Consider the following 16,303-nt stretch of genomic DNA (forward strand, 5'->3'; position numbering starts at 1 on the left):
TGATGAGACCTCCACAGCCCAATTGAAGCTGTTCCATCAGGTGCAGGACGCAACACAATTACTTCTACAGACAGAATTGTGTAAAGCGGGTTGTGATGGCGCCCACATTGAATCACAACAAGCAGAACAGAGAGGACCAAATTGAGTTTCTTCCCAGCTTGCAGTAGTGCAACTTTTTTGCCTTTGGCATAGGAGCCGCCAGTGACTGTGTGCTTTTACTTTAAAGAAAGACATTATTAAATACCAGTCAGACTTGTTCTAGCAGCCTCCAGTCCCTTTGTAATCCTGAAATAGATTAAGTGGTTGGGCTATGGAGAGACGGCTGTATGTTTTTAATATATGGAGGTTTACTGGCACTTTGTCCAGGCTTGATTGCTGCTTTGCATCCAGTGCCAGTGGAATAGACTCCTGTAGCCTCGTTACCCTGAAAGAGTTAAAGCAGATTTGAGAATGTCTTATTATGATTTTGAATTATTTAATAAAACGTATTTTTCATTATAACTTATCCATTTATCACCACATGTCTATAAATATATAACTAACTCTGCTATCTGTCTAAGACGTGTTGAAATCTAAGTAATCAGCGTAGACCTCAGCACTAATGTTTGCAAAGTGCCATCTATTGCAGTGTATTTTGTAATGCTTTTTATATCAAAATGCATTGCATTTGTGATTTCAACAGATGGCACATTAAGCATATGTATATCTCTGCCACCCGGAGCTTCCTCCTTGCAGTTCCAAGTAGTTGGGATTGATTCCAATAGGCTGTCCAAGTAGGTGGAGTTAACTCCAATGGGTGCCAATTGAGCCTAGTTGCAGACCTCCAGAGCTCTAGCTGGTTATACTATGGTTAAGAATTTTATTAAGGTGGATGTATTTATATATACAGTGGTGTCAGAATCGGAGAGTTTCAGTTAGGGCAGGTGATGGAAAGGTCCTTATGGATGACACTGCCGTTCTGACCTTCTGGGGCTGGCTACTTTGAGCATCTGTTTAAAGCTGATCCTCAGGTGAGGACGTTGGATATCTCTGGGTCCTCGGTTCATGATCGGGATCTGTGGTATCCAGGGTGAACTTCTCCAGGCGGGTGGTAAGGCTGTCCTCCTGGCATTGCAAGCAATCTTTGCTTCCATTTGGGAGATGGGCATAATCCCACCTGACTGGAAAATGAGACTAACCCCCCCTATCTGGAAAATGAAGGGTGATTGCCTGAATTGTGGGACCTACAGGGGGATAACACTGCTCTTGATGGCAGGTAACGTCCTTGGTGGGGTCATTCTTAATAGGATTCGTGATCACTTGCTCACCTACCAGCTTCAGGCGCAGTCTGGTTTTTACGCCTAAGAAGTCCGACATCGACCGCATCCCAGCACTGAGGGATCTCATGGAGTGAAAATGCGAATATCGGCAGAGTTTCTTGGCAGCCTTTGTTGGATATCATGAATGTCCTATACACTGGCACTGAGAGTGCTGTGCAGAGTGGAGGCAGAACCTCTGTGTTTTTCCCAGTTGATATCTGGGTTTCGTCAGTGGTTTGTTTTTGCTCCTACTCTGTTCAATGCTTGCCTGAACTGGGTATTATGCGGGGTCATGGGGTCCAGCAGCTGTGGGGCATCTATCAGCCAAGAAACATTCACTGATCTTGATTTTGCTGATGATGCTGTGATCTTCGCGGAGTCAATGGAGGCTCTGATCGGGGCTCTTGAGAGACTGAGCGATGGAGTCTGAGTGTCTGGGCTTGCGAGTGTCCTGATAAAAACCAAGATGCAGGTCTTAATGACCTCTGAGACACGGCCATCAATAGTGTGTCTGTTTGCAGAGAGAGTGTCGACCTAGTTGAGAGGTTTACTTACCTCGGCAGTGACATTCATGTCTCTGGTGACTCTTCCTATGAAGTCAGTAGAAGGATTGGCAGTGCATGGGGGGTCATGAGGTCGCTGGAAAGGGGTGTGTGACACTCACGATATCTCTGCAAAGGGACGACGGTCCAAGTCTTTAGAGTCCTGGTGTTCCCTGTTTTGTTATATGATCACGAGACATGGACGCTATTCAGTGACCTGAGATGAAGACTGGACTCCTTCGGCACTGTGTCTCTTCAGACAATACTTGAGTACTGCTGGTTTGACTTTGTGTTGAATGAATGGTTGCTCACGGAATTCCAGATGAGGCACATTACCTGCATTGTGAGGGAGCGTCAGTTACACCACTACATCCATGTGGCATGAATTCCCAAGGGTGAGCTCTGTGGTGCTTGCACGCTGTACGTTCACACAACAAGCTACCATGTGTTTGCCTGCGACAGGTGCCAGCCTGGCCCAACCAATGTGCTCCACAGCTGCATTTCAGACAAAATATGACATTGTTCTGGCCCACTTAGCTGACACCTCTGCAAGCTCACCAATACAGTATAGTAAAACTGCTAAGGAGTCTTCGGGTTGTTTTTTGCCCCGAAGACCACATGAAGCTAGTGTTTAAATGAATGCTTTTCTTATAATAATAATAATTCATGGGTTTTTAAACCGTTCCGATACCAATCAGCAAACAGTACTTGGTCTGGACAGCATAAAAATTCACTGAAAACAAGAAAACAGTTAATTTTGAATCTTACACAATGCTCCTAGTTAGTTTTTTTTCAAAGAGAGGCAGCCAGTATGGTGTAGCTGATTAAGGCTTGTGCCTTCAGAATGTGAAGTGGTGGGTTCAGAGTGGTAGGCGGAGTGGTGGCTCTGAGGCTAGGGATCTGCACTGGCAATCGGAAGTTTGCCGGTTCGAATCCCGTAAATGCCAATAGGGACTCTGCTCTGTTGGGCCCTTGAGCAAGGCCCTTAATCTGCAATTGCTGAGCGCTTTGAGTAGTGAGAAAAGCACTATAGAAATGCAAAGATTTATTTAAAAGATTTTACTGACGCTGTGTGACACCCCAGCAAGTCACTTCACCGGCCTGTGCTCCAACTGGAAACACAAAAGAAAAGAAACCAACCGTATCTCAAATGTAGAAAGTCACCTTGGGTAAAGGTGTCAGCCAAATAAATAAATAAAATTGCAAAGATAAGAATGGGTCATTAGCATAAGGAGAATGTTTTAAACAAACACTACTTCAATGCTACTTTGTAATTGGAGACAGATAAATTGGGGAGATTCCTATAACTAAAAAACAATGCATAAAGGCTTCCTCGGAAAAGGCCAAAGTGTAAATGATCTGTGAAATGAGTAGAAAAAATTAAAGGTTTCCTTGGCAGGATATGAGGGCAGAGTACAACTCTCAGTAAATCCTCTTACCGTTTTAATGACTCATTCCTGCTGTGAAGCTGAACAAAGGACAAAGTTTCAGTTCCACACCTAAACATGTAGACATGCGGCTGGCGCGCTCATATGTATTTCTTTTTTTTTTCTTTTTATAATTTTATTGATTTTATTAAAATCAAATAACATTCCATACAAATAACTCAAGTTTTACAAAAAAAAAAGGTTCGAAACAAATCAACCCGCAAACCCCAGAGAAAGACAGCTAGGCCTGCAGTGTAAAACTTTATGCTAATAAAGACAAATGAATAGATAAAATAATAAATGAAAGTAAGAAAAGGGGAGAGAACCTGCTTCCTCAATTTAAATGTTTATTCTAAAATGTTATTGATTAGATCCTGCCAGGTTTTGAAAAAGTTTTGTACAGATCCTCTAAGTGCGAATTTGATTTTTTCCAGTTTCAAATATTATATGGCATCAGTTACCCACTGACATAGAATAGGAGAGTTAGGATTCTTCCAATTGAGCAAGATAAGTGTACATGCTAATAGTGTAGTAAAGTCCATTACAGTTTGTTTGTTCTTCTCCACTTTAAGCCCATCTGGAAGTCCACCACACACAGTTGTTAGTGGGTTAGGAGGAATTGTGACTCCAGGCTGTCTGAAAGGCATTTAAATATTTTGGTCCAAAATGATGTTAATTTGGTGCAAGCCCAAAACATGTGACCCAGGGAGGCTGGAGCTTGATTGCAACGTTCGCATGTCGGATTTTACCCTGGAAACAGTCAGTCATTCTCCAACCTGCTATATCCTAACACAGGGTCACGGGGGTCTGCAGGAGCTAATCCCAGCCAACACAGGGCACAAGGCAGGAAACAAACCCTGGGCAGGGCGCCAGCCCACACACACACACACACACCTACACACTAGAAACAATTTAGAATCGCCAATGCACCTAACCTGCATGTCTTTGGACTGTGTGAGTAAACCGTAGCACCCGGAGGAATCCCATACAGACATGGGGAGAACATGCAAACTCCAGGCAGGGAGGACCCGGGAAACGAACCCGGGTCTCCTTACTGCGATTCAGCAGTGCTACCACTGGGCCACCGTGCCAGCCCTGGAAACATTTTGGACAATTTAAAATGAGAGAGATCTAATTCAATATCTAATTTTGAGTTGAATAATTCTATGCTTTGCGTATATGGAGTTCGAGTGAATTCTGTGCATGGCTACTTTCCACTCTTTTTCTGAGATGTTGAGTGAGAGATCCTTTTCCCACTGTTCTCTTGGATCTTTGAAAGGGAGGGACTCTAAAATGTTTTCATATATATTACGGAAATGCTTTCCGAGTCCTCAAGACTGATCGATATTTTTTCCGGCATAGAGGTAGGTGGGAGGTGAGGAAAACTGGGCAGGTTCTGTTTAACAAAGTTTCTGATTTGAAGGTTGTGAAAGAAATGTGTTGCTGGAAACTTTGGAGTGTAATTGTTCGTAGGATGCAAAGATGTTGTCTATGTACAGATCTCTAAGTGATTTAATCCCAAATGTTTTCCAGGCATTAAAAACTGCATATGTTTGAGAGGGTGGAAAAAGGTGGTTCTCATGCAATGGTGCCACAGATAAAAGCTTCTCTATCTTAAAATACTTCCTACATTAGTTCCATATTCTGAGTGAGTGAAGCACAATTGGGTTGTTAGTATGTAGGCGATATCTTGTATTTATTGGGGTGCAAAGCAAGGAATATAAAGAAGTACTGCAGGATTTTATTTTCAGGTGTAATTCTATGTTGCCGAAAAGTCGTCACAGTTGAAATTCTCAGATGATCTGCCATCTAGTTGCATTGCTTTTTTATTTTTGTTTGTTAAAGTCCCTTGGGATTAGGAATAAGATGGTGGGTGTCTACATATTAGCTGAGGCAGCTTCACTGCTTGACTGCTGAGAGTTCCCACCTGGGTTTGCAGTCTCCTTGGCAATGAGAACAACTGTTAGACAAGTGCAAGGAAACTCATGGACATTATCAAGCAGAGCCACCCCTTAGTATACACAGATCATGCACTGTGCATGGGGCCTGTGATCACAGAACCGAAGGAGGGGTTTCATTGGGTGTTTGCAGACCTCTGCAATTCAAGAACTCCACAGGACAGCCAATTGGATTGTGTGTTTTTGTTGCTTGGTTTACTCAACTCGCATAACATCACTGACGTACGAGGGGGAGTCAAGCTAAAGTTAGAAAATGGGATTTATTAGAAAATAGAACAAACCTTCACAAAACTGATGATGTCATTTCTCAATGTAGTCTCCACCCTTCTTCTCAATGCACTTGTGCCACCTGCCAGGAAGTGCCTGGATTCCAGCAGAATAAAAGGTTTTGTCTTGTCCTCGCCACCACTCGTGCACCACTTTCTTTACATAGTCATCTGTCTTGAATCGATGACCACCCCAATGTTTTTTTTTAGCCGTCCAATAAGGTGGAAATCATATGGTGCCAAATTTGGCAAATAAGGAGGATGTGGCAATCTCTCAAACTTCAGTTTCTCCAGACAAGCCTTGGTGTTCTTAGCAGTGTGTGTGTCATTATCTTGCAGCACAAGGACTCCTTGAGACAGCAGTCCCCACTGCTTGGATCGAATAACAGGCTTCATGTTGGTCTCCAGCAAGTCCCACTAACTTGCCTTAGTGACTGGAGTACCATTCAACATGAAGTGTTCGACAATAACTCGGGTGCACGAGTGGTGGTGAGGACAAGACAAAACCTTCTATTCTGCTTGAATCCCTGCACTTCCAGGCAGGTGGCACAAGTGCATTGAGAAATGACGTGATCAGTTTTGTCAAGGTTCGTTCTATTTTCTGATAAATCACGTTTTCTAACTTTAGCTTGACTCCCCCTTGTATAATGCAAAGCGACAACCTCCTCAGTGGAGCGGAGCTCTGGCAATCCACCGCTTGACTCTGTTGGGTTTATTGCTTTTTCATGAATTGTCAAATTAATGTCGCTGATGGTCATCAGTTGTGATCATTTTCTTTTAATGAGCAGAGAGATTGCTTCAAGTCAACACCAGTCAGGAGCACAGACAAGAAAAAAAACGAAAGCATGAAGAAGCCGCTCATGCTGCACTTGCAAGTGTGTTTTAGAAATCGAACTTTTAGTAAGCTAGTTAACATTACATCAATTGCCACTACACTAAAGCTACAAGTAACAAGGAGGTAGCATTATGTGTAATAGTTCTGATATTGAGTGTTTAACAGATATTATCTGATGTTTCAGTACCCACCTGACACACAGTTGTGACTTATTTATTACCACCATATTGATCTCAGGACCTTCAAATGTTACTAAAGGCTGCTAACGTTAGTGGACATGTGAAGTGCTCTGAATGTTGTCGCAATGAAAACACGGCAACACACACAGACGGCTCTCTCACTTACTAGTTAGTGATTGGCGGAGTTGTGGAAAAGCACCAGGCAAGCAACTGCGACTTTCAAAAAAAGAGCAAAGAGTTCAGATTCATGTCAACTGTTGGTTCATTTTATTGTTAAGTGCAAATCGTTCAGTGGAGGATGCAGTTAATTTATGCCTCTAGTACCTGGACATGCCTAACACCTATAGTAGGGTCTTGTTTGTGGATTTCTGCTCAGCTTTCAACACCATTTTCCCAAAGTTGCTTCAGAGTAAACTAATCCAGTTATGTGTACTCTATGGTGGATAATGAGTTTCTTGACAGGTAGGAAGCAGTATGTGAGACTGGGCCCCCATCTGTCGAATCCAATGTCAGTATTAGCACAGGCTTCCCCCAAGGCTGTGTTCTTTCACCCCTCCTGTTTTCACTTAGTACTGTAACAGATGGCCGGGATGCCCCTTCACCACATATACCAGGGGGACAAGGGTGGGAAACCCAGTATCTCCCCCTGGATGCTAGATGGCAGCCTCCCTGGGTTGCAGTGGTTCCTCGGACTCCCCCAGGACTTCATGGGGGTTGGAGTTCTGTGCAGCCCTATTGGGTTCTGCAGGAGCTGCTGGCCCCTTTTGGGCATTGGTCTCACCACACCCGGCAGTGCAGCCGGGTGTCGGCAATCAAGCACCTGGAGAACTTCCAGGTACCCAATAAAGGGAGCCAGCGACCACCACTCAGGGTCCAGAATCAGGAGGAAGAGGACGAGGTTGCCAGGGAGGAATGGTGGAAGAAGAGAAACTGTGTTTATTTCATGTGGGATTTTGGATTACTGTGGTTGGGACTGTGTTGTGGCTGGAGGGATTACAGGGAAGATGTGCCCTCTAGCTGAAGAAAAATAAATAGTTTATTTTATTTTACCCGTGCCTCCCGTGTGAATCTGTGTCGGGTCGGGTGCAATACTGCACCTTATCTTACAGTACAAATGACTGTAAATCCATAGACAAATCCGTAAAAAATCCTAAAGTTTGCGGAAGACACAACTGTAGTGTGTCTCATTTCCAATAGTGTCTTCCTATAAAAGAGAGGTAGGCTGTCTTCTAGAATGGTGTTCTTGTAACACCTTGGAGCTCAATGTTATTAAGACAGTGGAAATGAGGATTGACTTCCACCGACAAGTCGCTAACTGTCCACCTTTGCAAATTAATGGCTAGATTGTGTCTGTAGTTCAGTCGTTTAAATTCCTAAGGACAACTTTCACTAATACATTAAAATGGGACAAGCACATCACCTCCATCATTAAGAAAGCCAGGCCGAGACTGTTCTTACTTCACCAGCTTAAGAAGCTTAGCATATCAAGGCGTATATTGTTAATTTTTTATTCAGCCATTATCGAGAGTGTTGTGACCTCCTCCATCACCGTTTGGTTTTCTTCTGCCTCCTCTCGTTCTAAGAGTCAGTGGCAGCGGGTGATTTGTTCAGCTGAGGAAGTCATTGGCTGTTGTCTCCCAACATTAAAAGAATTGTTCATCGCCAGAGCGAAAAATTAAGAGCAGGAAAGATTGCAACTGATTCCACCCATCCCAGCAGCCATCTGGTCATTAATTTGCCATCACAGAAGAGGTATCGTTCTATCACGACCAAACTACACGCCATCTTAAGTGGCTTCTTTCCTCAAAGTATTCTGATCCTAAATAAACTTACATAGGGTCACTACTAACTGTTTTTGCAACATATAACTAGTAAATGTGCTGTTTGTCTATTCGTAAACACTTCATACTTGCTCAACTTGTACTATGTGATATCTATATTATTTTAGTTTTTTTATTTATTTGAGTTAAATATTGAAGTTTGTAAATGCTTGTTCAAGAAATTGTTGTATTTGTATAGTGGTTTGCACAGTGTCAGGTTAACGGTGGGTTGACATTGTGTTATCTTGAGTTGGAAGTGTGTTGTATTCCATTGCTCACCTACAGCTGGTGCAAAATGCGGCTGTTCGATTTTTAACTGGTACAAGAAAACATGAGCACGTTTCCCCGATTTTGGCTTCCCTTCACTGGCTTCCAGTTCGTTTTTGAATCCATTTTAAGATCCTTGTATTTGTTTTTAAATCCTTTAATGGTTGTGCCCCATTTTATCTGTCAGAACTGCTGCACCCATATGTACCGTCTCACTGTCTCTTGTCAGCAGACCAGAGGTTTTTACGTGTTCCTAAGACACGATACAAACTCCAAGGTGATCGGGCTGTTTCAGTTGCACCTCCAAAACTCTGAAATGATTTGCCATTGCACGTTAGGCAGGCTCCTTCACTTGCTGTCTTTAAATCTTATTTAAAAACACATTTTTACTCCCTGGCCTTTAACCCAATGTGAGATGTTGACTATCTGTGTACTTTTAAATATGAGTTTCTTCAGCTCTTATGTGTTTCTGTTTCTTTTACCCTTTGGTTATTGTATGTCTGATATGCTGGGTTTTATTGTCAGCCTTGATATTGTTTTTAAAGTGCTTTATAAATAAATAAAAATAAATAAATATTATGCACCTAATCAAAGTCAATTCTAGTATATTTCACATGCTAGCAATAAAGTGATTCTGATTCTGATTTCTCCACTCTGATTCATTTCCAGTATTGATACATCCCCACAAGTGCCGAGTCCTAAGAAGATTTCTGCTGGCCACATGACCTGGCATAATATTTATATCTTAGACCAGGGGTCTCCAACCTTTTTTCCCCTGAGAGCTACTTTTACAAAATGAAAATGGCCGAGAGCTACTTATGTTTTCTAATGTTTATCCTCATAGCTTATTTCAACCCAAACAAACTGAATAAGCTTGTTTTGCCTGAACATTTACAAAATGTTGGTGTCCACAACTCACATTTTACATTAAAACATCACAAAAAATATTTAGTTCACCTGCAAGTGCATTTTGTATGTCTGTATGCATTTTCTAGTGTATCTCACACCATTGAATTAAAACATGAATGCTGTCAAAACAAAACAATCCATCCATCCATCCATCCATTAGCCAACCCGCTGAATCCAAACACAGGGTTACGGGGGTCTGCTGGAGCCAATCCCAGCCAACACAGGGCAGGAACCAATCTCGGGCAGGGTGCCAACCCACCGTAGGACACACACAAACACACGCTAGGGCCAATGTAGAATCGCCAATCCACCTAACCTGCATGTCTTTGGACTGTGGGAGGAAACCCACGCGAACATGGGGAGAACATGCAAACTCCACGCAGGGAGGACCCGGGAAGCGAACCCAGGTCCCCAGGTCTCCCAACTGTGAGGCAGCAGCACTACCCACTGCGCCACCGTGCCGCCCAAAACAAAACAATGCAATTCCAAATCCACAGATATGACTTATTCATTTGTCATTTTGTCCCATGTCACTGTGTCCAGTTGCGTGTGTGATGTGTTTTTTAGTTAGTGAGATGAGTTAACAAGAGAGGCAGGTGTATGGTGGAGTGGAGCCACGTTAGGTTCACTTTTCTGGAGTCATTAAATGTTTGTCTGTCAGTCTTGTTCTGAACTTTGATTTCATGACATTCATGTCAGACTCACTGAGGTATGGAGACCCAAACAAAGCAGACATTTTCAGAGCTGCTTGGTGAAGATTCTTATACTGTAGCTATCTGGCTCTACTAAGCTCCAGAAATAACTGCACGTTATTTTGAAGGTTTACTAATATCTTATATATAATTCGCCTGCCTCCTCACTCACTCACTCACTCACTCACTCACTCACTCACTCACTCACTCACTCACTCACTCACTCACTCACTCACTCACTCACTCACTCACTCACGTCCGTCCGAAGCCGAATGCGCAGTCGTCTCCTGCGTACTCACTGACGTCAGTCCGAAGCCGAATGCGCAGTCACCTTCTGCGCTGCTGCCCGAAAACCCTTACGAGACCGAAATCCAACCCCAACATCGCGGCAGGCGGTGGATTTAGCCTACGCATTATACAACTGTCTTCAACAGGTACATTCATGACTTAAATATGTCAAAGTTCGTCTCACTTCCAACTTATACAAATGCCTCCAAAGAGAAAATTTGCTTCATCCGACGAACGTCTGTCTGAAGCCGAATACGCAGTCGCCTTCTGAGCATCCAACCCCAACATCACAGCAGGCGGCGGATTTAGCCTACGCATTATACAACTGTCTTCAACACGTACATTCATGACTTAAACATTTCAAAGTTCGTCTCACTTCCAACTTATACAAATGCCTCTAAAGAGAAAATTTGCTTCATCGCGGCAGGTGGTGGATTTAGCCTACGCATTTCGGGATTATTATTCTGAAATCCCAAATCCTTCCGCCCAGGTGTAGGATATTAGCCCCGATCACAGCCAACCCTCACACTCAAAATAATAGGTAAGAACATATTTTTATTAAGTACTTTCAGCGGGCGAGTGATGTGAAGGTGCAAGTTAAACATGGGTCACATCAAGGGAAGTTACTACCAAACAGTGAGAGTGTCTTCACAAAAAATGTAGTCTACAGAGAGATTTTACAACTTTAGTTGCATACTGACAAGCCTCTAGTATACAAACAAAAAACGTTGTCATAGATAGCATGTCTTTTTTACGTGTACAGTATTTTTTGCCGTGATAAAGTCATACATATCCCAAACCTCTTAGTTAATTATCATTACTTACATCACTTTCTTATTTATTTCTTACTTATCATTTGTTCTTCATACACTACTGACACAAACTCGCGCCCATTTCATCTTACGTTGTCGATACGGGCTTTTTGTCTAGTATAATATATAAAATCCAACATCTCTCTGTCTGTATGTCTGTCCGCTTTTCATGAGAGAACTACTTAACGGATTTAGATTGGGTTTTTTCCTATAATTTGCTTGAACATGATTTTGCGACTTCTCTCATTTCACTATGTATCATAGTTCACTTTTTGCGTGAATCCGAGAAACACATAGCAGGCCGAGGGGAGGGGCCTTCCTCACTCACTCGCCAGCTTCGGGACGTGTTCCTTAATTCCACTTAGCTAGCGAACGAGAGAACAGTTGAATTCAACTTTGTTTGATATTTAAAATAAAGTGTTACTTAGGCCTTGATGAGTTTGAGTCCGGATATTCTCTTAAGTGTATGCCACATTGAAAAGATAGATTGCAATTCAGATTGTGGATCGTGATATGATTTTTTGGAAAGGTCGCCCACCCCTAATTTGACTAATCAAGTTTTCAAATTTATATAGGATTCATTAACCCTTTGGCGAGCTACTTGGAAAGGGGTTGTGAGCTACTGGTAACTCGTGAGCGACGTGTCGGAGACCCCTGCTTTAAGGTGTACAGAGTGAAAAGAAAAGGAGACAGGCCTGTTCCTTGTGCTGCTCCAGTGTTGCTCACTTCCATATCAGACACGCAGTTCTTGAGTGTTACAAACTGAGGTTTGTCTTGACAGATAGTCCATTAGCCAGTACACCACAAGCTTGTCCACCTACATATCTGAGTTTACCCCTTAATAGGGGTGGCTGGATGGTACTGAAGGTACTGGAGAAATCAACAAACATCATCCTCACAGTGCTGCCAGCTTTGTCCAGGTTAGAATAAGCCTTGCGGAGCAGACAGATCATTGTATCTTCCATTCCAATCTTTGTCCGATAGGCAAACTGCAGTACGCCTAGGTCGTCTACCACAAGAGGACTCCTATAGTCCAGGACCAGCCTCTCAAAGGTCTTCATGATGTGAGACATAAGTGCCACTGGTCTATATTCATCAGATGAAGAGGCAGATGCTTTCTTTGAAACAGGAACAATGCAGGATGTTTTCACAGCAGCAGCACATTCTGGAGCCTTAGGGACAAACTGAACACGTGACAGAGGTCATCACAAAGTTGGTCAACGCATATCTTAAGAACTTGAAGACTGACTTCATCTGGTCCCACAACTATTCCCGTGTGCAGCCTCCTCACTTGATCGGGCAGCCTGTACGGATGGTCAGAGGTGGACTCATCACTGTCCATACTAGTTGAACTGGTGGGAGTTGTTGATATAGTAGAGATGGTGTTGGGGGTATTGGAAGAAGGTGGTGGTGATGGCAGAACGAAGCAAAATCAGTTAAAAAATTGATCCAGGGCAAAGGTTTAGTGGATGGATTTTGCTCTGAGGTTTCCCAGCAGTTCTCATAAAGATTTATGGAAACTTTATTTTTGTTTAATACTTTGGAACTTTGCTATTAAGCAATGCTTTCTGTGTGGGTTTTTTTTTCCTGGCAATGGGCTATGTAATTTATGAGGCATGAGGCATTTATTCAAGTCAACTATTTATATACCAGAAGAAATGACTACCGTATGCAAAACACTCCCTAAGGCTGAGGCTACAGATTGACAGTTTCAAACTCTTTACTTAAGTCATTGATGTGGGAGGACTTCCACCCTGAAAGGATCCTGCTAATAAATGTGCAATCATGCATAAGCACAAAATACCGGTCAGCGACTCAAACGTTCAGTTTATCACTGATCACAAGAATTGTGCCGCTACTGTGAAGGTCATTTCTTCAAAAGATATTTCTGCTTCCATGACTTGGGTGGGTTCCTATTTGGGCCTGAAGCAACAGACCCCTTCACTCTCCAAATCTGTAATGGAAAAAGTGGGTTCATAAAATAGATTAACCTGACAGTCTTGCTTTTTTAATCACGGCAGCATACTCACACTCTTTTCTTGTTCTCTTCTTATTTTGCAGATACGTACAAGAATGTTTATGTGGTGGATCTCGCTGCTTTTTTGTCCTTTATGCGCATGGTCTGGTAAGACTTGGAAATAAGTAAATATGTAGTATGCATGTAGAAATTAGAGCTGCTGAATAGATTAGATAAACTTTATTAATCCCAAGGATGAAACATTAGAAACAAGGATACAGATTCACAGGACAAATAATACAGACAATCAGTCAATCAATAAATCAATCACTCAATCAATCAGTACATCGGGTGGATGCACTGAATTGCTTGATAGCAGTGAGCAGAAAAGACCCCCCAGAGCTACTTCTTAACACACCATGGTAGAATGAGCCTGTGGCTAAAAGTGCTCCAAGAGTGCACCTCCTGGACGGGATTTGTCATAATGGCATCCAATTTTGCCACCATCCTCTTTTCCACAACAGTTTCCAGTGTGTCCAGAGTTCGCCCTGTGATGAAGCAGGCTTTCCTGATAAGTTTGTTTAGGTTTTGTGATTCTTTTGTGCTCAGGTTGCATCCTTAGCAGACTGCAGCGTAGAACACCACACTGGCTACTATGGACTGGTAGAACATTTCCAGAAGCTTGCTGCACACATCATAAGACCTGAGTCTCCTTAGCAAGTCCAGTCTGCTCTGGCCCTTCTTGTATAGTGTCACTGTATTTATCAGACCAGTTCAGTTGCTTATGTGAACCCCCAGGTACTTGTAGCTATGTGCCACTTCCAGGTCCTACCCCTTGATGGCGACTGGTCTCAGAGGCTCCTTGGCACATCAGAAGCTCACCACCAGCTCTTTTGTCTTGCTGACATTGAGTTGCAGGTTGTTGTCCCTACACCACCAGACAAAATCCTCCATAACCTTCCTGTACTCTGACTCAACATCATTATTAATGCAGCCTATGGTGAAGGAGTCATCTGACAATTTCTGTGCTGGTATTGTGCTGGGAGTCTGTTGGGTAGACAGTAAACAGGAAGAAAGACAAGACAGTTCCCTGAGGTGCTCCAATATTACACACCACCATTTCTGACACGCAGTCCCTCTGCCTGACAAACTGCTTTCTGTTGGTTAGGTAGTCCATAATTCAGGAGATTGTGGGGGCATTAAGATTTAAAGCCTTGAGTTGTTTTCCACAGTTGTTGAAGCAGAATGAAAAGCCCTGGGAAAGTCAAAGAACATTATCCTGCCTGTGGTGCCAGCTTTGTTCAAATGAGAGGAGGCTCTGTGGAGCACGTAGATCAGAGTATCCTCCACACCTGTATGTGCCTGACAGGCAAACTGCAGAAGATCCAGATCTTCTGAAACCAGGGGTTGTAGCTGTTTTAGGACCACACTCTCAAAGGTCTTCATGATGTAGGACATAAGAGCAACTGTTAATGTGTGCAATTCACATGTTGACAATTAATTTTTTTTAATACAACCCTTAAATTAGTAAAGCAGCAGCAAATGAATCCACGTCTATTTATAGCACTTGATTATTTCCTGTGTTGCTTCTTGATAATGGGCTTTATCCACACACACCAGTAGAGTCACCACTTGTCCCTTGTAATAACTGATTGTCCCGTATTGGAACATAAAATACAGCGTACTGCATTAAATCTGTAAGGGACACAATTTGATATACATCATTTCATATATACTGCACACTAGTTCTTTAAAATGCAGAAAATAACATAGAAGCAATTAAAATCATGTTAGTTACACAAGTGGAGCGAATGAGTTTCATTCTCGTGTCGTGCTAATGTCATTTAGTGAGATTGCATGTCAGCACTTTCCTTACCATTATACTGCGTTGATGGTTAAAAAAAAAATCAGTCACATTGCACTGTATTGTGGAATGTCCAGAGTAAGAGTGAGATGTTACGTGTAGTGAGGTCTGCTACTTCAAGTCTGCCCCTTATAAATGTCAGTGGTTGCCAAGGTATAGGTCAGAGTGTGAGACAGAACCTCAGTAGGTCAGCACTGTTCCAGGAAACGAATATGTTTGCTGTTGAGCTATTTTGGTTGCCCATAGTGTGGTATCTGATCTTAAACAGAACAGTGCAAGTGATAACAGATAACACAGGGAGGAATCGCTCAATTCCTTATACCTTACTCATAAGTTGTCCAAAGCAGACATGGCATGTTGTTGTTGTTTAATGAATTGTATGTTACCTACTGTAACTTACATTATAGCCTACATTAGCCTCCTCACACAGTATAGCGGAATGTCCAGAGCAAGATGTTACATGCAGTGATGTCTGCTAATGCAAGCCCACCCTTGAAACTGTGGAAGTAACCCCCAAGGAAAACAGGAATAGTACAATCAATCAGTTGTGATGAGTGGCTGTGTGTGGTACCCAGCAGGGATGCCCAGAAGGACCGGAAGAGGGATTACGCCTCCTCCAGACCACGAGGGGGCAGCCGCCCTGGTTGGTGTGCTGACCACGGGAACAGAGCATGGAAGTTCAACCCTATAGGCGCCCATGGTCACCGCCAGGGGGTGCCCGAATGTCTGAAGAGCCCTGGATGTCAGCACTTCCACCACACCCGGAGGGGCTGGCGGAAGGAATACCAGGGACACCCGGAGTGCTTCCGGGTGCTCAGCCGGCACTTCCGCCACACCAGGAAGTGCCGGCGGAAGCTCATCGGGAGGCACCTGGAGCACGTCTGGGTGAACATAAAAGGGGCCGCCTCCCTCCATTCGTTAGATGGAGTCGGGTGGAAGTGGACGTAGCTCAGAGGAGAGGAGTGGAGCTGGTCAGAAAGAGAGGCATCAAAGAAAGAGGCCAGGACTGAGGGTGATTGGTGCAGGGGCACTGGGTTGTGTGTGTACACTTGTATATAATAGTAAATATGAATAAACGTGTGCTTGGGTGGAAACCATCTGTGTCTGCCTGTCTGTGTACAGGTTGCTTTCCACACAGTCTTTATTCAGTCACCGGTGAGTAAATAGGATTCATGTGTTGCAAGGCAGA

At 43.2% G+C, this 16,303-nt stretch overlaps 1 protein-coding gene across 1 annotated transcript in view; it reads left to right on the forward strand.

Moving 5' to 3' along the window:
- The window catches only part of LOC114649870 (lipase member H-like), an 84,763-nt gene that overhangs the window by 31,760 nt on the left and 36,700 nt on the right, over window positions 1-16,303 (forward strand). Inside the window, exon 2 of the mRNA XM_028799233.2 lies at window positions 13,355-13,418. Within this exon, the coding sequence (XP_028655066.2) occupies window positions 13,367-13,418 (52 nt within the window). The 5' untranslated portion in view covers window positions 13,355-13,366. The remainder of the gene's footprint in view (window positions 1-13,354; window positions 13,419-16,303) is intronic.

Source organism: Erpetoichthys calabaricus, chromosome 4 (genome assembly GCF_900747795.2).
Source record: "Erpetoichthys calabaricus chromosome 4, fErpCal1.3, whole genome shotgun sequence".
Taxonomy (NCBI): domain Eukaryota; kingdom Metazoa; phylum Chordata; class Cladistia; order Polypteriformes; family Polypteridae; genus Erpetoichthys; species Erpetoichthys calabaricus.